General features: G+C 37.2%; 1 protein-coding gene across 8 annotated transcripts in view; it reads right to left on the bottom strand.

Moving 5' to 3' along the window:
* RBMS3 (RNA binding motif single stranded interacting protein 3) overlaps positions 1–27,735 on the bottom strand; it is a 702,138-nt gene that overhangs the window by 56,140 nt on the left and 618,263 nt on the right. For 5 of the 8 annotated variants that reach the window (XM_077760752.1, XM_077760745.1, XM_077760750.1 and 2 more), the window contains 2 exons: positions 11,318–11,428; positions 3,665–3,712 (listed from right to left, as the gene is read on the bottom strand). In XM_077760752.1, the coding sequence (XP_077616878.1) occupies positions 3,665–3,712; positions 11,318–11,428 (159 nt within the window). The remainder of the gene's footprint in view (positions 1–3,664; positions 3,713–11,317; positions 11,429–27,735) is intronic. The other 3 variants (XM_077760748.1, XM_077760749.1, XM_077760753.1) reach the window with 1 other exon arrangement.

The following is a 27,735-nucleotide window of genomic DNA, read 5'->3' as shown; positions in this document are numbered from 1 at the left end:
TTCTCTATCCTTCTATTCTGACAGCCAGTCAGTTAACATGTCACAAGTTTATTAACAATCCATTCTTATTTCCACAGCTTGAGCACATACTAGCTTCATTTCATGCTTGGGTTCTTAAGTTATGGTTTCCTTTTCTAGTTTTGTGTCTCTTCAATGCATCCACCACAGTGAATCCAGGTGGTCATATCAATCTCCAACTTAAAACTCTTTAGTGTTTATTGCCATCATGATACAGCTCAGGTAAGCATACCTGTTGGTTTTGCTCCCATCTTATTTCTCCAGCCTTGTTTCTTTATTCCCCATTTCTTTTTATGTGTCTCTGCCCCTTTGGACCATCTATATAGTTCCCTGAATTTTCCATACCCAGCTAACAATGAGCCTTGTATATGCTGCTCCCTTGGTCTGAAAGTCCTTCTCCAACTTATTGTTCACTTGGATAATCTTCATGTAACATTATGTCTCCAGTTAGAGGTTTTTTTTCTCCTTTTCCTGACTTCTCTACTACTGTATGTTGATTTTTTTCTTTGTGCCACCACAGTATCTTGTAACAAGAACAATTAATATAGTTGTGGCTAATAATACTATTATACATATTATTATATACATTATATATTATAAATAATAAGATATATATATATACAATAAATATAACTTATTTTATGCCTGGNTCTGTTCTCAGCGGGCTATGTATCTTAACACCTCTAATGCTCTTTATGAGGTAATTATTATTATTTCTTCAGATAAGTAGTATAAGCCACAGAGAAGTAATTTTCACAAGGTTCTACAACTTAGTGATATAAGTAGATTTTTAACTTGGGCACCTTATTGGAGAATTTACAAACTTAAGCATCACATATTTGTCTATATAGAAACAATTTTGACACTGTGTTGTAATCACCTGTTTGTACCTAAATTCCTAATTCAACCCTAGGTTCTTGTATCCCTAGCCCCTAGCACAATTATGGCCACATGGTATGCTTTCAATAAATATTATCTGAATACATAAAAGAACAAAAAGAGTCCTTGCCTAAAATCAGATTTACCCTGACCTAGCCTCAATGTCTGTATTTCATCCCAAGAATGCCAGGTGACTGGCTACCATCCAATCACCCTACACATTTTTGCCTCCAAGAGTTTACATATCCTGTCCTGTTCCCTCATGTGCCTTTCCCACTCTTGTTCAACTGCTAAAGTCCTATTCATCCTACTCAATCCAGCTTAGAATTCACTTCATTCCTGACCTTCTTTTTAGATTCTAGATTTTGGTTCCTTCATACTTTACACATTTAAACATCGCCAGAAATGACAACGACCATAACAGCAATATTAAAATAGATCAGGATATTTTTTATCATTGGTCCATTTTTTATGCATCTTTGTATCCAAGTACTTGCGTGTCGTGCCTAGCACTCAGAAGGTATTCAATAAGTGTTTGAGATCAGGTTGATTGAATGATATTAGGTTGGGTTGTGTCTCTGCACATTACCAAGCAGACATTTTGAACTCACATTCATTACTGCAGTTTAGTCAGCTCAGGCACTGGCAAAGGCCCGATAATTATTTGAGTTGTCTAATATGGGCATATTGGAAAACATGAGCAGAAGCTGTTACAACACCTTTGTCTATTTTAGGTTCCTGACTTGGTCAAGGGTTGAGCAAAGGATACACTATTTTTCAAAAGTCATTCAAGTTGTGCCCACTGACAAATGTTTGGAAGGTAAGTCTATTTTCATTTAGCTGGAGACCAAAGATGCCAAAGATGTGTATGCACGTTGATAAAATGTCAAACCACCATTCCAAACTTATAAGGTGGGAGTGATTGTAACACTCCCCACCCGCCATGTTATTTTTTTCTATTACTTCTATCTTAGTTCCTTCCTTTGTACTCTACAACTGGTATGTCATTACTTTTTTTTATTCTAATAATATCATAATTGGGTTTTCTAACTACCCTATTCTAACTATTGTTGTCTTTTTGATCCTTAGGCACACACAAAATTGCCAGATTAAGTGTCTTCAAGCACTGCTTTGATTAAGTTATTTCTCTGCTAAAGAACTTTCAGTGGTACTTGTCTATGGAGTTAGGTGGGAGCTCCAAGCAGCCAGGTGTCCAGCCTCAATTAATTTGTGTAAGAGCCCAACCAATGGCTGATATTTTGGAAGTGCTCTTGATGTTTCCTTTTCATTGTTGTTGTTGTTTATTTAGTTCTTGAAAATGAAATCAGAAAACCTAATTGAAGGAAAGTTCCAATTTGTGTCTTTCATTCACTATGATGAATATTGGTGAATTATCAAGATTGGAAGCCACATGTTAAATAAAGCAAAGGCCATATGCATTGAACAAAGTATCTTCCAGGGGATCCCATGTCCTAAATGAAATAGGCACATTAAGATATGACAGGTAATACACTTTGGGTAAGATAAGTGATATTTTAATTAATGACAATTTGTAGAGATCTTTAAGAGAACCAAAGTGACTTCACAGCGGAAAGCTAACTCATTGTTTCTCCACTGAACTTCTAAGTGAGTATTCAGCCATGAGCATAATTAAACAAGTCCACAAGACATGAGAAACAGATTACCCTTCAGATGCTGGGTCAGGCAAACCTGGTGGTCAAGAACACAGTGTTCTCTGCTTGAAAAACCACTGTTCAGTTGCCAGACTTCACTGCCCCTTGGGCTCTTTCATTCTATTTCTGGCCTTCGTCTCTTGCTCTGTCACACCAATGCCCTTCTTGGTTTAGATTTTATGTCCTCATCATCTAACACATCAAAGGATCAAAGAGCCCAAAGTTCCTCAGGCTGCCAGTATTTTATTTAGTTAAAAAAAAGTCAACAAAACTGAAAAATTGTGCCCATTTTCCTCCTTGCAAGAAACCAAAATTCAAAATTAAGGTGAAAGCACAGATGAGGGTCTGTGCAGTTCAAAATAAAAACCAACCTCTTCATATACATATACCTTCTTACAAACAGCACCACTGAATTTTATGAAATGATGTAAATATTGCTAATTAAAATCCTCAAGATGCTAATGCGTTCTCAAATCAACCTCTGCCTCTTTGTTGTACGAATAAAGCACTGGCAGGTTCTCTTTCAATATCCAAAATACCATTTTTGGAACAAATTTGAACTTTTGATTCATTCAACAAACCATTATATTAAGCACCTACTATGTGTCAGACACTATGCTGGGTGCTGAGCAAGCAAAATGGAATGACTTTCTGATTTCAGCAGAATTCTGGTCTCTAAAGCAGTGCTTCTCAAACTATTTTTTATTAATCTGTGCCCTCTTTTGATAAACATGAATATCCTTCTCCCACTTCCCAGAAATTCTGAAGAACCCTTCTAACACTGAGAATCACTGATACACAGAACATAGACTCAATTTTCTGTGTATTCTTCCCAGACCAAATATCTTTGAGTTTTTACTTTTAATTTCAAAAGCAACATATTTATTTTCCATATACGAAACTGGGTTGGAACAGTAAAGATACTTTTTTTTTGAGCCACATAAGCTACCCTGCTCTCAATCCCAGGGCTGAAATTTAAATTCCCTGTCCCCAGCCCTATTGAGAATCACTGCTTTAAAGAATTTTGGAGAAAAACCAGGCAACCTCCATCTCTCCCCTCCAATCAAATCTTAAAGGAATTAGAATTTTCCTACCTGACACAACAGCTGGTGGAGTATCATAATCCTGTCTTGGGACTGAATCTTTGAATGAAAAGAGCATGAGAAAGAATGCAATGAAGTACAAAAGAAAATAAAATAGAATCTTAGCTCTAAAACGTGGAAGTGCCCACTGTATGTCATATGATTGCCTAAGCCCCCTGCCTTCCAACACTCAAGGGACTATGATCCCTAGTTCATAGTTGATACCATGGTCCCCAGTATTGTCACGTGGTATCTGTTGTTAGGCCCCACTGTGACCCACCACGGCAGTGCATGCTATCTTAGACAGCTGCCAGCTTCCTCAATCTGTCATCATGTGGGCCCCTCCCTTGGGAAACCAATGTGAAATTTTTACCCTCTCTGGTTGACACAAATGCTCTACCAGGTACTCCCCCATCTGGAAGGGGCCCAGAGCACAATGTGAAGCGAAGTTCTGGAGAACAAAAGAAAGGACCGAAATTTTAAAAGAGATCAATGAAATCTTTGTATATTCCCACACTCTATGGAGACTGATGCACGTTGAGACTAGAATTTCATTAGTAATCACTCAGCTCTGGCTCCAATCCCAGTGGCTGTTAGACAGGACCAAGGAGCTTTGTGTGCTGGGATTGCAAGAGCAGAGATAAACAGAACAGAATCTATTCGTCAGATGACTGGTGTCTTTTTCCAAAGTGTCAGAGCATTGGAAGTGGCAAATAGGAGGGAACGGTTAATTTAAACTACACCGCACTCATTTCACACTTTTGGGTTATAGGAAAACAAATATATTTGTTGTTGCTGATGGTTTTTTTTTTTTTTTTGAAGATGAAACTTTGGCTTAACACAATTCCTTTAAACAAGGATCTTTAAAAGGTAAGTGGGACATGGCTTATGGCCCAAGGCCTCCCTTCAAAAAACACAGAGTTCTAATCTAGCCCCAACTCCCCTTAGAGACGTAAACTGTGTAAAAGGGACCAGATATTGCTCATATTCAAATAAACTGCTAAAACATGATTAAATAAATGCTCTTTTGTGACCCTTATTCTATTTACATACCAGTATTCATTGCATTTTTAAAAACTAAAACCTCAAACTTCATTTTTCTATCTTTCTCCATTTAATTTCCTTGCCACAAAAGGATGATATTAACCCTCTCTCAAAAGCAAATGGCATGTGAGAAGACAGAATAAAACTTGGACATTTCAAGGCACTTTGGACCAGCAAAATCCAACATGGACCAAAGATTCAAATGGAAATAAATCTTGGGGCTGAGTTATTTTGTGTCTCAAAATTGGTATGTGAATGTGAGTTGATTAGAAGCCCCAAATCTAGAATAAGAAGAATAATTTTTAAAGGTCCTTAAAATATTTTATTCATAGCGATAGTATTTCCTAGTACCTTTAAAAAAAACTGTAATCACACATTATTACTACATCCTAAAAAATAAGTTGATTTAAAGACCATGTCACTAATCATTTCCCAAGAATATATTTGTAACATTTAAAAATAAATCATAAAAATAAATCATGCTCATTGTTGAATACTTGGAGAATGTAGAAAAGTAAAATGATTAAAATGGAAATTATCTCCAATCCCATCAGCCGGAAATAGCCACACTTATTGTGTATTTCTTACAGCTTTATTTCATAAATATTTTTTTCATAGTTGATACTATACTCCACACGTGCAAATTTACATCCTGCTCTTTTGATTTAAGATTATAAATAATCCTTTTCCTATTTTAAACTCCTATAACTTGATGCTGCCTCACTTTCTGGTTCATGGATGGATTATGATTTATTTAATCATTCTACTTTATTAGACATTATAAAGAACACTGGGCCAGACATTTCTGAGGTCTGAAGGCTTTTCTGTTATTTTAGAATATCTCCGTAGAATAGCTTCTCAGAACTGTAACTGTGTGGTGACTTGGCAGAGCTGTTTTGAGGGGTCTTAACTGCATCCCCTTGCTATTCAACTGACACGTTTACAAATTTAGATTTCTATCATCACACCATCAGTGGTTGAGAATGTTCATTTCCTCACACCTTCATCAGCAATATATTTTACCTTGGTAACTTGATTTAATGGGTTATGTGTGTGTGTCCACACTTCCGTTTCTTTAATTACTATTTTATCATATGCTTTTTGGCATTCTGTCTCTTCCTTTATTACCTATCTGTGCATGTTATTTGGCATTTTATCTATTGGGTCTTTTGTACTGGGTTGTTAATGTATTTGAATTCTGAAACCATTTTTTTTAAACAGTAAAAACTTAATATTTGCAAATAAACTTTCACAATATTTGACCTTCACTTAATGCCTACTTATTTATTGTTTCTAAGACTACCATCAAAGTTCATGTATCATACTCTGAGGCTAAACAAATTTTTTTAAAAACACTTCCTTTTATCACTACTTTCTTTCTGATATTTGACCATATTTTAATTAATTGATACTTTCCTGGCAAGTATCCTCACTACCGCTTATGAATTTATAATACTAGTCCCTAATTCTGAGCCCACCTAATACCACGTGTTGCTCCTAATCACTGTCAGCCTTAATACTCATGTTCATAGCTATAGCCAATCTCTAAGCAAAATGAATAATTCAGGATTTTCACCTGAGATCGTTAGAATTTGACAGCAGTAAAAATGAAATGGGGTGACTGAAAAATGTAGAGAACTATGGTGAATAATGGACTACAATTAGAAGATTATCTTTGTCAGTGACCATGGTGACACCGCGGGAAACCAGTGATGTCACAGATCACCAGTGGTCTGGAGAGCACAAACAGAACTGCAGATAAGGAACCTGCAGAACAAAAACTTTTTATTTCTTGGAATGGATTCTGGCGACACTGTAAGCCACTGGTGACCACCAACGGAACAAATGAAAAGGAGATAAGAAACTTGTAAAACAAGATTGCCATGCAATTTGGAGGTTCTCATAGCACAGTGAAACCCCCAGTGGTTTCTGCTAAAGCTTACAATAGAGTGATAAGAAATTATGGATAACAATGCTTTGGTTCTATAGAGGGAATCCTGTGACAAAAGCTAAACAAAAACGGAGGAGCTAGAAAATTCTTCAAGGTCAGCAGAGTCCTGAGATAAAAAGTTACACTGCTTGCATACGATTCGTTTCTTTAAAGTCCCGCAGATTCTGTCCAGCTTAAAAATGGGTAGAGAGCCATCTGAGGTGGCAAATGGTAGGGATAAGTTAATTAAACTACATGGTATCCATTTTAAAACTTGGGGTGATAGAGGATCAAAAATATCTAATTTTATGAAAGTAAAAAAGAGGCTTTGGTTTCTTTAGCCCAGGGATCCCAGAAAGAAAAGCGGGACATGACCTATGGCTTTAAGGACCCCCTTCTAGAAATGGAAATTTCTGATCTAGCTCTAGCTCCAACCTCCATCAACCGTGATCCCTGCCTACTTTGGAGTATTCACTGGATCTCTCTCTGCTCTGCTCCTGGTACCTATCTGCCTCTGCCTTTGAGGTTCCTATGTCAATCTTGAGTTGTTACTGCTCACAGCTTGTTTTGCAGAGTTTCAGTGAGCTCAGAACATCTGAAAGCCTCTGAAAAGTTACAGGTAGGAGAGAGACATTTGTCAGATAATTTTAGATTGACCGGTTGTGGCGATATGGTAGAAATTGGATTGGAGCAAATGAGGGGCAATTAGGAGGCTATTACAATTAATCAAATGAGGCCCAGGGTAGAGACCCTATAAATGTGGAGGAGTGGATGTATCTGACAATTCTGTCTGTCTATGGGATAGAATTGGCGGATCTTGAAAAGTTGCATATGGTGGTGAGGGAAAAGGAAAGAGTCTAGATGGAGTCCTAAGTGTAGCATTTGACTGCCTGGGTAAATGGGCATGGGATTCTCTTGAGAAGAAATAAGGAGCAGCAACACATAAAGAGGAAGAGGGTCAGTGGAAAGGAAGTTTGGGGAAACTCACGAGATTAGTTTGGGTTGTACTGACTTTGAGATGTCAGAAGGAAATTTACATGGAGATATTTAGCAAGTTTTTGGTTAAATGATTTTAAAAGTCTAAGATGAGGTTAGCATTGAGGACTCAGATTTAGGGGTGTTCAGCATAGAAGGCAGAGTTCAAAACCATGAAAGTGGATGAGCTTGCTTAAGGAAATTATGTATGAATGAGAAGTTAAAAATGAAATCTTGGCTCAGCATCTTGTGAAAGAAAAGAAGAAGCAATGGCCAGAGACATCAGAGGAGAACCAGGAAACCGAGGGCAGAAACCACAAACTGAGAGGATTTAGGACAAACTGGTCTGATAGTCAAATATAGGGAGATTTCCTGTTAAAAAGCAAATACGTAGCTTAATCTTTAAAAATTGGAAGGTGAGGCCACCCTGGGTCCTTATGTCCAGGTAGCAATAACTGTCTGGAGTTAAGCTGGGGCTCTTTATACAAGGCATCTGTGTCCCAGGCTGCCAAGGTACCTCCTCTCCCTATGACTGATTCCTCTAACACTCAGGCAGAGGTGTTATTACCATTTCATGAAAATATCTCTAATTTAAAATACAGTCTCCAATATCATGTGTATTTCGATTGCATGACTATGTTTGTGACATAAATAAGTATAGATCAAATTTGATTACATATTTCTAGGGTTTCCTGCTTGAATGTAGTCAACTTTATTCATTCATGTGACTTAGCTGGCTTCTCTGTACAGAGTTAGAAGCTGAGGAAGTAGAAACTTGAAAGAAATCAGTGATGCCAAATGAAATAGAGCAGGCCAGAGAGTTGTAATATGGCTTTGGTGGTGTTCTATATCCCTTCTGGTGACCTGGATTAAACACCCACGCTATGAAGCCACCTAAGATAGTGGGATAAGGGCAGGTCATTTGATAAGCATTTAGTGGGTGTCATGCCATATTAGGCATGTTACGTATATCATCCCATGTAACCCTCACAACACCACTAGGATGTACATATTGTTTTCCCCCTTGGTAAAAGAGGAAATAAAAGTTCAGAGAGGTTAAGGACTCTGTCTAACCTGCATAGCTAATAAGGGGCAGAGCCAGGCTTTGAACTCAAGTTTAATTCCAATGCCCACTGTTCTTTCCATGACACAAACCCACCTTCCAAGCAATAGATAGAGCAATTGAAAAGATGCAGTAAGGTGGAGACATTTGATTAAGACAATCAGTTTTAAAAAAAGAATGTTTCAACTACAAATGCCAATCAAAAATTCAAATGGAAGGAATCTACGGCGGCATATCAAAATGTAAGAGTGACAGTTTGAAAAAAAGTATAACCATATTCTGGACGCTAAACATCAACCTAGTAGTAATGTTTTCTCTCTAATTTTCCAGAGCCTTATAGAATTTTAACTGTTGACAAAATATCTATTTACAGAGTTTTTGATGTACCTAAGCACGATTTAGTATAAATGTGAAGGGGGAAAAGAATGAAATAATAAACAAAACTAGAAGAAATCTAGTGTTCAAAATAAGCCATCTGCTTAAGACTTCTGCTCTCTAAGAAAGGGAGGGAGTGTATGCTATTACTGAGTAATTTGGCTATTAATAGCTGGGCAAAAATTACGATCTCATACAAATGTGTTCTTGTTGAAAATGCTCAAATACTAATCATGATATATGTTATCGAATCAGCAACTATTGTAATTCTGAATCTGTTGTATATATTTTAGCTTATTTCTTGACTCTCTAAAGGATTCGGTCATATTCTCAAGTAACGTAGCTCTTATATTTTTTCTAGTTGGCAAATTTGAACTTCAGCAAGTCAGCTGGTTTTGCTTTTGATTCAAATAAGTAGGATTTATAAAGTGTTTCCTTCTATACTTTGTGTTATAACTCACTCTTTTATTGGATCTTAGATTGTCATTCAAATATAGTAAGATTGCTTTACTTTACTTGTTCAGAATTTATGATCTCTCAAGGAGAGACAGGCTGATATGAAAGGAAATCAATAGGGCAGACATGAGAAACTTCCAGTTTCTCCCAGTAAACTTGGGAACTGCTTTGTTAGCAAATGAGCCAAGTGACTACAAATAACATTTACATGTTATGAAAAAATATCTCCCTGATGAAAATTAGCTGTACAACAGTGTAGAGTTAAATGTAGTCTCAGACGTGACATTTGAAAGTCTAGGTCAGAGACCTGAGAAATTATGTGATCCAGCCCCTGCCTTCAGACAGGTAAGGTATCCTCAACTGCTTTTTAGAAGTTCAGCAACTGAAGTCTTCAAGATAGATACTTTGTTTATGCTAATAAAGCTTTATTGAAACAATGTGACTCTTTCCATTAGGTCTATGGACTTTCTTTCTATTTAGAGCAGATTTTTGTGGCCTCAGTAAATGTGTCATAAACTTCTTACATTCCAAAAAGCCAATGAGTCAACATAGCTATGTGACAAGCAAGCCATAGCTTTAAGGTACCATTTCCCAAATATGGCTAGTGTACGTAGTGTACATAGATATTCGGAGATGAGGCCAGCATAACTGTGAAGAATCACAGAAGTGTTGACTAGAAGGCATACAGGCTTAAAGTCACTGAGGCATATAGTCAGAGAGCTCCCATATATATCACCATGCTCAATACTTTAACTATACAGAGAGGGAAATTGAGACTGGGAAAGATTATTTCCCCAAAGACAGAGTGAAAGAACAGTGCTCACTCAAGGTTTGAATTAAGTACTCCCAACCCCTGGTCCAGTGCTCTTTCTATAATAATTAAGCTGCATCGTTCAAGAAAAAAAAAAAGATTAAAAAATTTCTACATCTTTAAAAATGAAAAAAATTATCTGTATTTATGTTTGTAAAAAATAAAACCTGTTACCAATAGTATAACATGAGAGACTGGCTTTGATGTTTTTCATTATTATCTAAAAGGATATTTAACAAAATTGTAGTATTCTGGCTTGTATTAGACATTTGCCCTCTTCATTCGGGGAGTTTTCTTTGAATAGATTTTTAAAAGAAATAAAATTTTGTTAATTATTTCAAATGATTGGTTGATATAGATCAAGGCTGTAATAGCATTTTTTATATACTTCAGTTCCCTAAGGAAAATAATGGGTAGTCAAAAATATCCTAACCTATTGAAAAAGATCAAGTACATTAGAATCCCTTCCTTTTTTGCAACATCATCTATGTCTACATATTCCAAACAAAGATGAAAAGAACTGGATTATGTCAGGTTCTCAATTACTTTTTATTAATTTAAACACTGAGAGTAAATTAACAAGTTCTATGTATTAGTCATAGTCAAGGTTTGCCCCTGCCTTGTGAATGACCTGGGAATAGCTGAAGTGCTAAGCGTCTGGGAAAAGAAAACCAGGCCCAAATGTATGACCTTACAATTTCTAGATTTGCAGGTGCATTCTTAACAGCACCTTTCCACAAACAGACATTATGCCTGGTACACTGTGTCATATGAACAAAAAGTAATTCAGCTTTACGTGCAACACAGCGGAATCCTCAGCCTTGTCAATGTGAATAAATGTGTCCCAATGCTGAATATGCATGCTCGAGGCAGCTTATTCATAACAGAACCTGAAATGTGTGTTAGTCAATGGCACAGAGCCAGTTTTACTGATAATGCCAGTAACAACAGAGAGCACTGTGTCCTACTGAAGAAGTCCCAAGAAAAAACAAAACCAACTCTTCAACTCACCGTTCCTGTTGTGCCCAATGAAAGATGATTCATCTGTTGTGTCAGGGGGCCCATCATGTTTGCTGGCTGCATTGACATAGGATGGTCCATTGTCGGCGTAATCACAGCACCCTACAAGCACACACAATGTCCATCTGAAAACAGGTTCCACAAGGAAGGAAGCTTAAAAAATAAGCACCGTGAACTGTCTTAACATCAAACATGTTTGCTTTTTAATGAAAAGGCTAAGTTCAACCATGTATGGTTTTTACATCCACCCATGCCATTCTGTGCTTGTCTAAATACATAGCACTAGCGACCTCCTTTTCCTTATAGCTACGATGTGTCTAAAATATTTATTGTTCACAATTTTAATAGTCAATATAGAATATTACAAGTATCATATATATCTTCTTTCATTGCTCTAAATACAAACTTCTCTAACTGAAAAATATTAATACTATGGAGATTATTTAGTTTCCCTTGATACTGAATAAGACTTTTGACTTATGCCTTTATCCATGATTTATATGGTTAATTATTGATCACCTCTTTACAATCTAACACCAGGGGAATAATCCTGGCCCCGACAAGTTTCTTGACTGGATCTCTTTGAAAGACGGATTAAAATCTAATATAAATGATATAAAAATCAGAACTACTATTTTCCATGTTTTTTCCTTCTAATCTCTGACCTACTTTCTTTCTATCGTGCTTTTGAAACAAGACAGAATACTGAACTCTGTTAAATGCTGGTCAAATGCTGCTAAAATCTTGGTGAAAAAAAAAAAGATCAAGCTTTTCATAAGGTGTTAGGAAAGGCCTACTTCTAGAATATGCTTTTTGATTTATTATAACTGTTGGGAATACAACAAGAAATAGACATTTTTTAAAACTTCTGCTCATATACAAAGTTGCACATAGACAGTGCAACAAAGGACAAGCCCTTTCCTTTCCTCACCCTACTTATTCTGCCTTAATTGACTAGCCTAGAGAATGAAAGAATTTTTTTTAATTGAAAAGCTAGGGCTAGATAGAATCTTTGGGATTTCGAAGCTTTATTTTAAAGATGATGACATAGATAGAAACTCATGGTATTAAAACTAATTTAAATACCTAGTGGTAATAAAATATGTATCTGAATGCCATTTTTTTTCCTGTAAACATTTTTCTCACTATGTGACTTTTTCCCCCCTGTATAAATGAGTGTTTTGAAGGAATAAAACTTGGACAGATTCATGTAGATGGAAGGATCGTAGCACCCAAAATACCCATAAGCAAATGTTTCTTAGAATGTTTTGCTCAGGATGATCAACTCCTCCTGGCATTTATTATCCAAATCTAATTCCCTGACCATATCTGTTAAAAGATCAGGCTCTCACTCATCCTTCCTTTATGGGTTTCTCTTCATTAATATGGAAGGAGAAGAGAAATTGAGCCAAATATTTGGAAATGCTTGATTTTCAGAGCCAACATCATTTAAGGACATTTGTACTCTTGAGCTAGAATCAATCAGAAAAAAAAATGTTATATTATAGGTCTGTAGCTTCTAAATATACATGGCTGTGCATTTTTGTTGTTTTGATTTGATGCATCCATGAACTGTCATTCATCAGTATGCTTCTTGAATTAGAGACAGGATAAGGTAAACTTTTACTTAATTTTTCTTTTTCTTCCGGCTGCCTCAATTTCTTTAAACAAAATCACCTTACTTTTTCCTTAAAAAAAAAAACTTTCTGTACCTTAATTTACAGTATTTGTTGTGACAGACCAGCAGTAAACACTTTAAGAAGAACTGGGTCCTTCTTAAATCACTTAGGGATATAAACTACAGAAAAACCTCAGAGAAAAGATGGAAGTTCTGAAGCATTTTTTTTTTCAAGCAAGAAGAGGCATTTTCACAACATTCTAATCCTTAACAGGTGCAAGACTGCAATACTGTTCTTGAACTTGAAACTTAGACTACCTTCTTAGATTATTGCCCCTAGGGATCCCAGCAGCTAAACTGTCACAATCCCCAAAACCCCTCAATTGCAATAAACTTGCTCTTGCTACATAAAGGAGTGTTCATCATAAATCAGAGATAAAGACCAAATTGTGTTTGGTAGAAGAACTTCCTTCTCAGTGCCCTAGAAGTGACCTCATTCTCCAGTGGGGCAGGAGGTAGACTTTAGCCTTTGTTTGGGAGGCAATATGCAAATGAATATGTGAGCAGATGACAGAGGAATCAAAATACATGCATGGTAAGAATAGAAGGACTGAATTGCCTGCATTTGGAATTAATTTAGGAAGGATTGTCTGGTCTCTTTACAGAATCCTTTCTTATAAAGTGTTTGGGGACTTATTTGATTACAGATGATACAGAGTGTTGCTTCTGTGGATAAACCAGAAACTGACAATCAAAGGGAAGAGAAGGAAGGGATTTCTCATAACTTAAAATAGTAAATAGCAGCAGTTGGCATAAAATGGAAAACAGTTAAGGGAAACATTCCTTTCCTAACCAGGACACTTATTGCAAATAAATGAACAATAAAATAAGGATTCTTGGGGAAGCACATGTATGAACATGCATTCTTGGATTCAGTAAATATGTTCAATGGAAAAAGGATTTCCACAAATTATTATTATTTTTAAAATTTTTCTATTATTTATTTCTGAGAGAGAGAGAGAGCATGAGTAGGAGAGGAGCAGAGAGAGAGGGAGGCACAGAATCTGAAGCAGGCTCAGGCTCTGAGCTGTCAGCACAGAGCCCAATGTGGGGCTCCAACTCACAAATCAGGAGATCATGAGCTCAGCTGAAGTCGGATACTTCATCGACTGAGACCCGTGCCCCTCCCTCAACTTATTAAGAATGTCAATTCCTTAATAGTTGCAAGGGATGAAAGAAATTTACAATCAGTGGGTAAAAGTTGGAAGTAGTATATAGAGAGACTTGACTGGGGACAGACAACTTAGAGAGTTTGAAGTACAGGTTATCTATAATCAAGATTGGAGTTCATCAGCCATTTCACTCATCAAAGATTACAGAATCTCCTTTGTGTTGTGCGGGACATTAAAAAAAAAAAGAAAGAAAAAGAACAAGGAGGAGGGAATGCAAAAGGAACAAAAAAGGAACAACAAAACCTTATGTTTCTTAAGGCAAAACTAGTTCTCCCAACCATAACTGCGCCTCATTAAATGCACTGTCACATCCATTCCTATCCAATACATTTAAGCCATAGATTGAAGAGTGTTTTGTGACAAATGCTGCCAACACATTAAGAGTAATTTCATTTACTCCAATGTATAGAATGTGCTATCTGACAGAGTTCACTTGGCAAATGGCAAAGCAAGAGGAAACAGATTTTTCATTTTAGCATCTCCGGATGTCTGGATTTGTTCAATGCTTAAGCTGCAGAGACAAATACTGTAACATGCTATAACTCCACTAAGAAGGCACAATGACCAAACAGCTGATGGGAATGTCTGTTCTATTTTAGCCACTGTCTCTGCAAAAACAAAGCTGTTCGCACTCAAGAGATGTGGGGTGGATCTGGTCACCCTAGTTCTGAAATAAACAATTTCAACAGCAATTTGGACAACGTTTTCAAAAATCATTGATGTAGAGTAAACGTATCTGAACGGAGGCCAGAAAAGCATCTGTGCTGTGAACCTTGTGTCAATAGTTCAAAGAAGTTTTAAGTATTGGAGAGTTCATCAGTATTTTAATTTCTCAACTGAAATACAGGATCCTTGGCAAATCCAGGAAAACATGTGCTAACTCTCTCCCAAGAAGAGCACAGACAGTGGGCTGTGTTCAGAGCAGGACATGGAATGCAATGAGAATTATCTCCATGAATGTACCTGTGAGTGTCAGTGTTCTAGAGCAGTGACACTTTAAGTATGATCCATACACCGGAGGCAGCGGCAGACCAAGAATTGGAATTAGAATCTCTGAGCTTTAGGGTCTTAGAATCTGTGTTTCCAAGAGCTTTCCAGTTGCTTCTGGTCTTCCCTGAAGTTTGAAAAGTGTGCTCTTGCTTATAAACTGCTACTGAATAGGCCAATGTCATAGATACAATGTCTTAGATATAAACACTTGGTTTTTGTTTATTTATACTGTTACCCAATTATTTGTTTTAAACCAATCTTGTTGGGCATGATCATAACCATAATCACATTATATCTTGTTTAAAAATACAAAAAGGTCAAGCCTGATGACCAGACATGTCTCCATTTGACCAGTTTGCCTTACACTGTAGCATATTTGAGAATCTCTCCTATTAGGAACCTTAGTAAACCTTGAATTTGAAATCATAATAACGTAAAAGGTAAGAAAACTGTTTGAATCATATAAGTGAAAAAGAAAAGAAAAGAGATATCACTCATCACTCTCTTTTTCCCTTTTCCTTAGCTCGAATTGTTGGCGGTCCATCTTATATGATTTTCCTATAGTGACTTATGCAAAATGTTAAGACTTTTTAATAGTAATACTTCAACATGAGTTTAAAACACCATGGTTTAAGGTAGTTTATCTTCTTTCTCCTCTGTATGTTTTCTGCTTCTCTGTCAGTTTATTTTTGTATTTCTAGAATAAATATGCAGTAAATTTTGTGTATCCCAACCTATTTTAGTACATGTGAAATGGAGTGCAGAGAATAATGGAGCCCAATGTTAGCAACAGTAATTTCATAATATAAATGGCATGAAGGTATATCATTTCACTTTGGGGAAAAGCTACCCAAATGCAGTGCCCTGCAATGTTGGTGTGCAACACTCCTTTTTTTAAAAAAATAATGTTTATTTATTGTTGAGAAAGAGAAAGAGACACACGAGCTCTTTCTCTTATAGAGAGAACACAAAATCTGAAGTAGGCTCTAGGCTCTGAGCTGTCTACACAGAGTCAAGATGATATGTCTGAAACTCAACTAACTGAGCTACCCAGGCATCCCAACATTTCTTATAATATATGTAGAGATGTTTAATTTTTTTCATCTGTTGATGTTGGCATGTTTTTGTTGTTATTGTTTCCTTTTATTAAATTTTTTCCTTCCTCCCTTCCTTCCTTTCTTCCTTTCGTTCTTTCTTCTTTTTTAGATGCAGGTGCTTGGCATGGTTTAAGAAAAAGTGCTACAGAGAGAAAACCAAAAAGGAGCAGGAAAGGCCTCCATTCCTTAGAAACAATCATTAATCCTCAACTATCTTGATAAATTTCAACTGACTTGGAGGAGGCAGTCTGACTTCTCAAACAATTATGTTTGAAACCCAAAAAGCTGTGGCAAAGCTGGTAGATATGGCTTCAACTGTGAAAGTATTTGCAAAATACCTCTGACAAATGTTGGAGGTATGGAAGAATGGTGAATAACCATGGTTAAGCCAGAAGCCACAATGCCCCAGGACCCTATTTTAGCACTGAAATCCTTCCTTTTTGTTCTTATTCATTTTCAATATTTTGCATATAAGAGGGCAAGGGTCATGCTTACACATCTTTCATAACTCCTACAAATAGGAGTTGCACGCCATAGGTACTCAAAACAGTTTTCATGTATTTGTTTTATATGTTAACACCACTAATTGTTCAGTTGAATTAAAAATGGCTAACATTTACTAATATTTTTTATTTAGATTGTTCATACTAAAGGGCCTACATCACACCTGCTTGTTCACCACTATCTTAGTGCTGTCTCATTCCTTAAAGATGAGATCTGAAATTAACTTGTAAAAGTTTCTACCAATGCCACCATAGCATATTAATGGAAATTGTTAAAATAAAAAGTATCTATGTATATGAATATACCAGTGGTTCTGAAGGAAGGGAAACTTTGCATTGTCTGGAAGGGAGATTTGGCGATGTCAGGAGACATTTTCGGTTGTCACCTTGGGGAAGGGGTGGTATTGATATCCAGTGGGTAGACAGGGCATTGAACTTACAGAACATTCTACAACACACAGCACAGGTCCCCACAGCAAAGGATTACCCAGCCAGAAACATCATTAGTGTTGAGATTTAAAAACCTTCGTATAAATGTATATATACATGTATATACAAGCACCATGCATACAGAATGAGAAAGTTCTGAAACTGCAGTAATTAGAAAGAGTATTAATCCACTTCCTGCTTTCTACCACCAACAGTAAATTGTAGATTTTATGCTGAGACTTTATTTATGATATAAACCAATTTCTTAAAGATCAGGCATCTAAATCGATTGCCCATATCCTATAATTTACCAAGGAAAGGAGGCAAGACAATTAGGGGTCTTTCAATGGCTATATGATTATTTTGAGTTCAAATTTATGTTGCTATTTATTTTGGAAATATGGCTAACAAGAGCTGAGTTTCTCTTTCCTAAGTTAGATTCAATTCAATTGGCGTAATAGTTGGACTACTTAGAGATGTGTAGTTGTGAGCTAGGGGTATCATGTTTGGAAGTAGGGCATTTTACATTGCTATATAGTCAATTTAAAAGAGTTGTGTACATAGGCTTCCTAATGAAAGAATATCTATTAGCTGTAAAAATAGATTTTTTTCTACTCTTAAATATTCTTAATTTTGTGTTGCTTTTTGATTCAGTTACCATTAGTTGGGAGTGTTTTTTAAAAATACGTAGTATTCAAAGACACCAAAAACCAAATTAGTTTTAACAATTGAGTCCCCTTTAAAAGAATCCTAATTATATACCATGCCTATTCAACTGTGAATAATGGTTTCAATTATTGGTTAAGTACCTATTTATAATAGTGTCATTCTAAATGAGAATATAAATATGTCACATTGAAGTATTTCTTACCAAAGCAGGTATATAGACAATTAGAGTTCTCAACAATGCTTTATTGAATCCTTTAGATTTTATGCTTAAAAGTAAAGACATTTGTTCAGCAGTGACTTTTGATGTTTTCAACAAGTTTCTTTAGAATTCTAATAGAGTAACATGGCTTTTAAATATGCTACATTATTGAGACAAAGTTGAAAATGTGAAGACTTAGGGTCCCAATTCAAGTCGTTTTATTGACTGTGAAATGGAACAATTAGTTCTGTAATCATTAAAGATTTACACCTAGTTAAAATTGTAAAAGGAATTTCATAATGCAGGTGGGTTTTCGCACTTTTTCCTTTCAGATGTCTTACTTAAAGAGATCATAGTTGCTGAGCCAATGGAAACATTATGTGTGCATAGAAGGATCCTGGGCCTCTTAGGTGAGTTTCTTATGATTTCAGCAGCAAAGGATGAATTGGCATTCATCAACTTTCTACTTCAATCATGTAATCAATGTGTGGCTCTCAGCTAGGGGGTATCAACCACACGCAAACAAGTGTGCCACCCAAATCCATGATCACAGAGACATGGTATAGATATGACAGAATCACACTATCTTTGTGGAAAAACTCCTGGTACAATCTAAGCCATTTGTCTTCACTATGCAGGGCTCCCTTGGTCATATTCCTTCCTCACACACACATACAGTTCCAAAATTAGTTTAAAGGGAATTGATGGCGGGGGGGAATGGGGCACCTGGGTGGGTCAGTTGGTTGAGTGTCTGTTTGACTCTTGATTTTGGCTTAGGTCATGATTCTGGGGTCATGAGACTGAGTTCCAAGTTGGGCTCTGCACTTGAGCATGGAGCCTGCTTGGGATTTTCTCTCTCTTTCTGCCCCTCTCCCCTGCTCTCTCTCTCTCTCTCTGTCTCAAATAAAACAATAAATAAAATAAAGAGATTTGAGAAAAAAAGATGAAAGACCATGAAGCAATCATATTTACCAATAATATTATTAATCATAATATATTTCACCATCTTTACTAATTTTTAAGATACAAAAGAAACCTTTTGAAGATACAAAGATACAAAAATATACCTGCTCACCAAATATATTACATAATAGAAAATTATATTAGAGACATGGAGGACAGCTCCTAACCAATGATAACAACAACAAAATATCCCTTTAAAGATAAGCAGAACTGATTTTATTTTATTTTATTTTTTTATCCATGGGTGATATAGGGAAAGTCATGTCAAACCACCTTTTCTACCAAAGTACAGCCTAGGCTCACATTTTTATACCTGAGTTGGTATCTTGAAAAGTACTAGGAGTGTCACATGTGTAGGTACTCTTAAGCCAATGGCTGTTGTAAGTTAACATGTAACAGATGGGAAAGGGGAAATAGGACAATTTAGTGATGGAACCGAAATATTTTCCATTCCTCAGCCATTTAGACTGAATGAACAGTAGGGTCACCCATGTGAATGTGCCCCACACTCTGTTCCTACATCATCTGAGTCCAAATGTGGGCAATTATGTGTAGGTCCAGGATGACCTCTTTGCCATAGTACATATACTCTGTGAATACCACATAGCTTCTAATCTACACTTCCTGTCTAATTCCCCAAGATTGTCCGCATGAAGCAACTCCTCTCACCACACTGAACTACTCATCCTTCTCTGACCCATCTTCCTTGTTCACACTTGGTGTCTTTGCCAGAAGTTCTGGGCACTAACAGCAGGTTTGCATGCATACCTTACGATTCTTATCAAATGGTACACTCTAGGGAACACCTTCTTGTCTGACCCAGATTGTTGGCCATTTGTTCCTCTCTTTATTCACAACATTTGGCACATACCTTTCCCATGGTTATACTTTATTTCTCTTCTGGATTCTTTTCGCTGTGCTATTCACGATGTTTTATGTATTTTCTAAGGGTGCCAAAGCCTAGCACAGTAGAAGTTATGAAACAGGGTGTAATGGTGCCAAATGACCAAATAAGTGAATGACACTTATTTATCAGCCAGGGCTCCTGTGTCTTTGAAGGGAAGCAGGACAGTAACAGCTACTCCATGCTCAAATTGGACAAGAGGATTCAGGCAACAGAAGGATCGTCTTTATTGGACAACTGGATGGTCCTTAAAAATCCATCCATGCTTTCCTTTAACATGTCCCTGCCTGACCACTGCCAACTTGATGTTCTTGTCATTGAGTATGAGAATTCCCAGGTTGCACGCAGTACCCAGGGAAATTTAATGTTGGAGTCTGCCACATGATTTCCATCCTTTGGGAGGAATCCATGTGCCTGATTCAATGCTACCAAGCTTCTTTATTAAAAAAAAAAAACATTTTTTTACAATTTATTTATTCTTGAGGCAGAAACAGAGCATGAGTGGGGGAGGGGCAGAGAGAGAGAGAGACATAGAATCTGAAACAAGCTCCAGGCTCTGAGCTGCCAGCAGAGCCCGATGTGGGGCTCAAACCCATGAAATACGAGATCATGACCTGAGCTGAAGTCGGACGCTTAACCGACTGAGCCATCCAGGTGCCCCCCAAGTTTCTTTTATATATCACAGCCAAGGCACACAGCCACCAATGCAATGTAAGCATTTTCCATTAGGGCTTTCCTGTGCCATGCCCTGTTTTAAGAGCCATATATCTGTTGAAGATTCTTGTCAGACCTTGTGATATGACAAGAGAAGAAATGCTTTACTCACTTGTACACCAATCACTTTGTACACCTCCAAGTAGATTTCCAAATGCCGAGAGTTTAAAATGCCCATTAGATGCAGTATTCCAGGCCAGTCTTCTTCCAAATGATAAAGCAAATAGGGTTCCCAGCAGATGTCTGAATATTTATGGGCAGGATTTTTGTCTGGTAAAATGTTTATCTTGCTTTAACTAGCACTCAGGACTGGGAGCTGTCAGAAAGCTTCTCATTAAAACCTTCTCCTTACTGACAAATAGGCACCCCACCCCCCAAAACAATAACAACAAAAAAAGCTGGCTGCAAATCATTGTCAAGGTCTTAGGGTCCTCTTGGTGAGTGGGCCTGGGAAATCATTTTTCAAACCACAGGACAGATCAAGAGGAAAAGTTGCCTGTTTATAAGTGGCCATTTTTTATAGTGCAAATTGCCTAAAAATGTCACAAGACACCTTGATTCTTGCCGTTACCAGAATAGCGATTCCTTGTCCTGCAATTTGCTACAAAATGCACTTTATTTTGTGGCCCCTCAGAGGACATTTCTGGGCTATTTGTTTTCTCCTCCAAGACATTTTTAGGAATTTGCCTGGTTAGAGCTGGCAACATGACCAGACCTAACGATATGAGTATAAAGTCATGACCCTATTAAAAAACTGATTTACTCCCTTCAAAGTACACTTGCTATTAGCACTATTGTCACTGACATGTCCCCAACTCAGCCTGTGATGGAATGTTCTGTAATGCAATTCTGAGATAAAATATGTCCTAGTGGAATGGCCGTATCCTAAGGTAAAAATTTACATATTAGCGTCCAACCAAGATACATTCTAAGGTCTGCAAGATGTTGTTGGTTAACATACATAAAGTTGTCCAGTAGATGAGATGAAAGACAGCTTTGTTCAATGTTCTATTTGTTCAGCATTCTTCAGTGTCCTATTTCTTGTGGAATTTATGCCAGAAACTTAGTTACATCTTTTATTCCACTTAGATTTTATTGTCACTCCTCTGACACAGTAATACCATATAAGAAATTTTGGATTTTTCTGTTGAATGACTTCTGCTAATTAACAGCACCTTAAACTCTCTAGCACCTTGTTCCTCAAAGCATAGTCTGTGATCAGGTATCATCATCTGGGAGTTTAATGTGGATGCTCAGATCTGGCCCCAGCCCCACTGAATCAGGATCTGCTTTTCAATAAGATCCCCAGGTAGGTTATATTCCTGGCAAAGTTTGGAGAAATTTTGCTCTATTTTTTTTTAAATTTCTGTGAGAGATTTTTATTCCTGAAGAGATTCTTGGTTTGTTTCTTAACCATTTTGTTCAATCCTTTTTCAGTTTGTATTTGAGGGTCAAGTAGCTTCAAATAATCTCAGCAACATTAATACACCACTTTGTTATAACCACAAAACAGCCGGTAATATTTAGTTCCTCGATAGTCTCCATAAGATTTCTTCTTTTCTCCACAAAGTCTCCTGTACAAAAAAAAATTTCCTTTCATTTCTTATGACATATTTTCATGGCAACTCTCGAACTGAAATCTCTGTTCTTTCCAAATATCTTCTGATTCACCAATGAGTTTGGAATAATGGCTATTACAGTCAAGTGTTAAAAGAGATGCTACAGGCCTTGTAAAGTATAGAGTAAACATCTAAATATTTTAGGTAACTCTATACACATGCCATGAATATAAAGTGTTAATAAAGAGTTAGAAATAAAATGTCAAAATATTGTTACTTGCCAGGTCTTGATGGAATTAACAAAAAATAAATGTCAGTTTAAAATCCCTTTTAAAATTAGTTAAAAATTAAAGTTTAAAAATTTGTTTTATTTTTATTTTTGAGAGAAAGAGAGATAGAGCATGAGCAGGGGAGGGACAGAGAGAGAGGGAGACACAGAATCCGAAGCAGGCTCTAGGCTCTGAGCTGTCAGTATATAGCCTGATGCAGGGTTCGAACCCACAAACGATGAGATCATGACCCAAGCCAAAGTCGGATGCTCATCTGACTGAACCACCCAGATGTTCCCAAAATTAAAGTTTTTAAAAGCTCCTTGATGTCTTGACCCTCTTCCTGAAGTCTTGAACAAAATATCCAACAACTCACTAAGTCTAGAATCTTAGGCAACTCTAAACAACCATGACCCACTTTGAATATTTTCTCTTTTTCTATCCGCACAGCATGTTATTTCTCCTCCATTTGATCCTTGAAATAATACAGAAAAGTCCAGGTCATCCTTGCCTTTTCCTCCCTCATCATGCATAACAAACCAGTAGTGAGTCTTGTCACTGCTATATCATAAATGTGTCTACGTCTTCTATTTCTTCTTCTCAAGGGCTGCTGGTTGAGTTGAATGCTTCACCGTTTCTCCTTAGGATTAATCCAATTGCTTCCCATGGTGGACCTCCCTTAGGGCCTGCTATAGACATTTGTTTTTTAACACTCTCTCCACATGTTCCTAGTGCCCCACAAAGTGAATCTTGCTTTTTCAACCTAGAAACTGTACATTTCTCATCTGTCACATATAGGTATGTGACTTCTGCTAATTAGAAGCACCTGCGAGGACTTAGATTTGCAACAGAAGGGGGTGGGGACATGTGGCACCCATTTTGCTGGCCAGGTGGTATAGGAGTATCATGATTGCATGGATCGTAGTAATATTGGCCATTCCTTCACCAGAGCAGAGCAGTGTGGTTCGAGGGTTAACCGATGTAGCAGCATCCGATTTGGTCATGGAACAGGAGATCTAGAAGTTTATTGTCTGCTAAAAACATTTATTTACTACCCGATTACTCTATTGTCCAGATTACTCTTTCTGGACATATTTGTGAGATAAAATATATGCTAATTTCATTGTTTGAAATTTATTTTCATTTTTATTTTTTATTTATTAAAATAAAATATTTATTTTATTTACTTATAAATATTTATTTATTTATTTATTTAGAGAGAATCCCAAGCAGGCTCTGCATCGTCATTGCAGAGCCCCACACAGGGCTCCATTCCATGAACCGTGAAATCATGACCAAAATCAGGAGTCAGGTGCTAACTGACTGGGCCACCCAGGTGCCCCTAAATTTATTTTTAAAGGTAGACGTGATGAGAAAACAATATTCTATTAAAAAGAGTTCACTCAGATGATTTTATTATTTTCTTCTGTTCCTGGAAGGAGAACAAATACAACTTTATGTCTGCTACGTGGTATTCACATTTTGAAGTGTTTGTCATCCTATGGCCTTAATGACATACCATTTTTATATTAACTTTCAAAACTTCTATCAAAAATACTGTGGGGCTGCCAACACATTCAACTAAACTGGGCTCAAAATGCTTTTTCTGAACTTTCGATGACCCACTGAAATGATACTATTGTATTCAAGCTATTCAAGAGAAAAATATTCAGCATCAGTTTTTTTTCTCCTCATTTTTGTCCCACTCTTTTCTCCTAACCCTCCCTACCCTTTCTCATTGATTATACGTGCAATAGGTGGGGAAATGAATGTTCAACAAAATCAACCAGTTTGACTAGCGTCAGAGGTTCTCAACATATACTTTCTGCTTTATTTCATGCCAGAGCAAGCCTGAAGCCAGCTGTCTGCGGCCAAGTCCATCCTTCATTCCCTTCACGGAGATAGAGCCCCCACCGCATCATTAAGAGGCAATCTTCAAAGGGACATTGCTTTTGCTCATTCTCATTGTGACAGATGTTTTATATCATCTACCTCCACATGCTGGCGCATCTGTAAGGGACTGCCCACTCTCTGCAGCCAGCTGTGGAAATAGCCATTCCATTCTTCTGACCTCACCGAAGACCACATCCAAGAGCAGGAAAAACAAACAACCCTGATAACTTCCTTGAAAACATTTCCAGGGCAAATTTCTTTGGACAAGAGCTCTTTGCGAAGTTTGTAACAAGAGAGGCGAGCTTATTGAAACACTCAAATGTCATCAAGCTAGCCAATCAGGGTAATCCCCAGATTAAGGAATAATGAAGCAAGAGCATCTGTGGGCATGATTCAGCTGAAAACATCTGGTTAACTCAGAACCACTTCAATTAGCTGGAGTATGCATTTGTCAATCATTTCGTTTCTTTTGATTGTATAAAGTTCCCACGAGGAAGTGTTTACATCGCCAACTCATCCAACTCTTTGAAATACTGTGAAGGGACTCTAACACATTTCTAAAATGCAGAGACAACTAAGTTGAATTGCTCTGTGGTGAAATTGTACCCTGATATTAGAATATATTTTAGGAACAGAAATTAAGAAATCTATCTTGGTTTGCTTGAAACTGAAGAAATAAAACTTTTGGTGCTAAGAATTCCATCACTTTCTAATATTGAGGAGGCTGCTTAAATTACAATATGTATGTCAGAGTGTTTGCAATGGGAGAGTCTTAAAAGCCTTCTAAGACATATTTGGTGTGTTCCAAAGTTTAGGATCAAGAATATTCATTAATTGATTCATTCGCTAATACTTACTGAGCATCAATTATGTCTTGTCCTGTAAGAACTTAGAGTTTAGTAAATGACTTTAAAGAGCTATATTTTAGAAAAGCGGAGCTCAGATACATAATTTAGACAAAGTGATCAAAGACATTGAGATTTCCCATAGAAGTAAACATCATTGTTGATACCCCATCAATTTCTGTTTTCATTTGGTCTAAAATTTTGCTGGCTGATTGCTAACACTCAACTCCTGGAGTTATGGGGGGAAGGAGGGCATTGACCTGTAATAACACATTTTGTTGGTTAAACAAGCCTGGATGTTTCCCTGCAGCAGGAAGGCAAGTGGGTCCCTCAGGGCACAGGCTGAGATCAAACGGTAGGTTGAAGAACAGAATGTGAGAAGGAAACAGTCCTGAAATATGAGGGAGAATTGTAGATTAGACACACATTAGATTGTGTCTAAACATGGCTCAACTGTTATCTTAGTTATCAGGATCAAAAATCCCCTTAAAAGCCCAGAGTCCTAAAGTCTCAAGGGATGGATGGCTCACATCTGAAGAGCAGCCGGCCGAAATTACTGATGGGTTCATTTCTGTTGTCAATCTCAGCTCACTTACAGAGACAGCTTCCATGGGCCTTAGCTCCTTCCTTAATGCCCGTTGTCAACCCACCTGTTAACTGACTGGTGTTACTTTGTTGTATGTCCTCCTAAGAATTGTGCCTGCAGCCCACACACAACCACTCGATGGACAGCTTTTAGGATCTGCATGGCAATGGGTGAGCAAACAGCTAAACCACAACCACACACTTTAAGCAGCTGCCTATTCTGACTATGGTATTTTGTTAGATTAAAAAAAGAAAAAAAGAATCGAATTACAACTCCATGGTTTCCTCCTAGGGCAGACCTGACAAATATTAACAACCAGTGTTCTTTAAAAGGCCTAACTTGAAAAACAATGATTTTGACACAGGGCGTAAAATTCCAACTTCCTTAAAAACAGTGCAATGTCATTGGTTTGTAATAGTTTCTGTGCTCTTTAAAACAACCATTTCATTTACATACATTCACCGGGGGACCCTGTAAATCAGGAAATCAATTATCAAAGTTAAAAATAAAAATGGTCGGAGTGCCTGTGTGGCTCAGTCGGTTAAGCGCTGACCTCGGCTCAGGTCATGATCTCAAGGTTAGTGGGTTTGAGCCCCACGTCAGGCTCTGTGCTGACAGCTAGCTCAGAGCCTGGAGCCTGCTTCAGATTCTGTGTCTCCCTCTTTCTCTGACCCTCTCCTGCTCACGCTGTCTCTCTCTCTCTTTCTCTCACACACACACACACACACACAGACACAAATAATAAATATTTAAACAATAAATAAATAAAAATTGTATTTTAAGAATGCCATTTCCTATATGGCATATAGGAAATCATGATTTCACCCCATAATACTTGGTAAGCTATATTGTTAACTCAGATGGGCAAAATGATCTTTTTAAATATTTTGGGGATAAAGGTGGTATGAAAGAAGGTAGCATGCAAGAACTTCAGGAAAGAATTCCAGAAAGGAGAGTTTTTGGAAACAACAAAACACAATACTGAATTTGGCATTCTATTAATCCCTAAATTGTGAACAATGGTAATCATACTTGTCAACTTATACCACAAAATTTTCAAATGCCGAAGTACAAAGGAGTCTCCTCAGAGACATAGGAGTAAGATATACAACTCCGTTTCAAATGCCAAAACTTGTCAGCAAAGGTGGATGACAGTCCAAAAAAATTTTTTTGGTCTAATTATCTTTTTGATCTGGTTTGAGTTGAACACCTATGCCTTTCTTCGGCCAGTCAATGTGGATCTTACTTCTTATTACTGAGATGCATGGCATAATTAGTGAATCAGACCCCCAAAAGTGGTGGATATTTTTCACATAGGTGTGTCAAAAAATTTTAGAGAGGTCAATAATGGAGAATCCAGCCTTTCTGAGGAATTCTGGGGCTAATATCCTAAAATCAATGCAAATCAACCGAATTTGTCCATAATTTTTTCCTTAGAATCTGGGAGTGGGGAGAGGCAGGGAGATCATTGGGTGGAAAATGTGCAAACAAAATTTGTGAATGTGGCAGCAGAAAAGTTGATAATCTACAGAGCTTAAAGAAGTAAGTGCAGCTGTCCCCAGCAATGACTTTAACTTTAGGCAGCCAAGAGCCCTATTTAGAGAGATATAGTCTGCTGCTACCTAGAATTTCTGGCTCCTGAATCCATTCGGGGAGGGATTCCCTAAGCTTGCTTCGTAGAGGCATCCAACATATTAAAATAAAATTGTATAAAAAATCTTCTTATTTCAATTACAACTACTACAGGGAATTACAATAATGATATAAAGGGGCAGTCGCAAATTACACCTGGGATTAGCACCTGTGACAATTATGAACTCCACAAGCTGCATTCTTAAGCAGGTGTTACATTCATCTATGCAGAAAGGAGCTGCAGTACTTTGCAGGAACCAAATCAGAGATTCGGCAGTACTGACAGCTGCATTTTCCCCCAGGAAAA

Source organism: Crocuta crocuta, unplaced genomic scaffold, assembly GCF_008692635.1.
Source record: "Crocuta crocuta isolate KB4526 unplaced genomic scaffold, BGI_CrCroc_1.0 scaffold253, whole genome shotgun sequence".
Lineage (NCBI taxonomy): Eukaryota > Metazoa > Chordata > Mammalia > Carnivora > Hyaenidae > Crocuta > Crocuta crocuta.
This window is presented reverse-complemented; position numbering and strand designations above follow the sequence as displayed.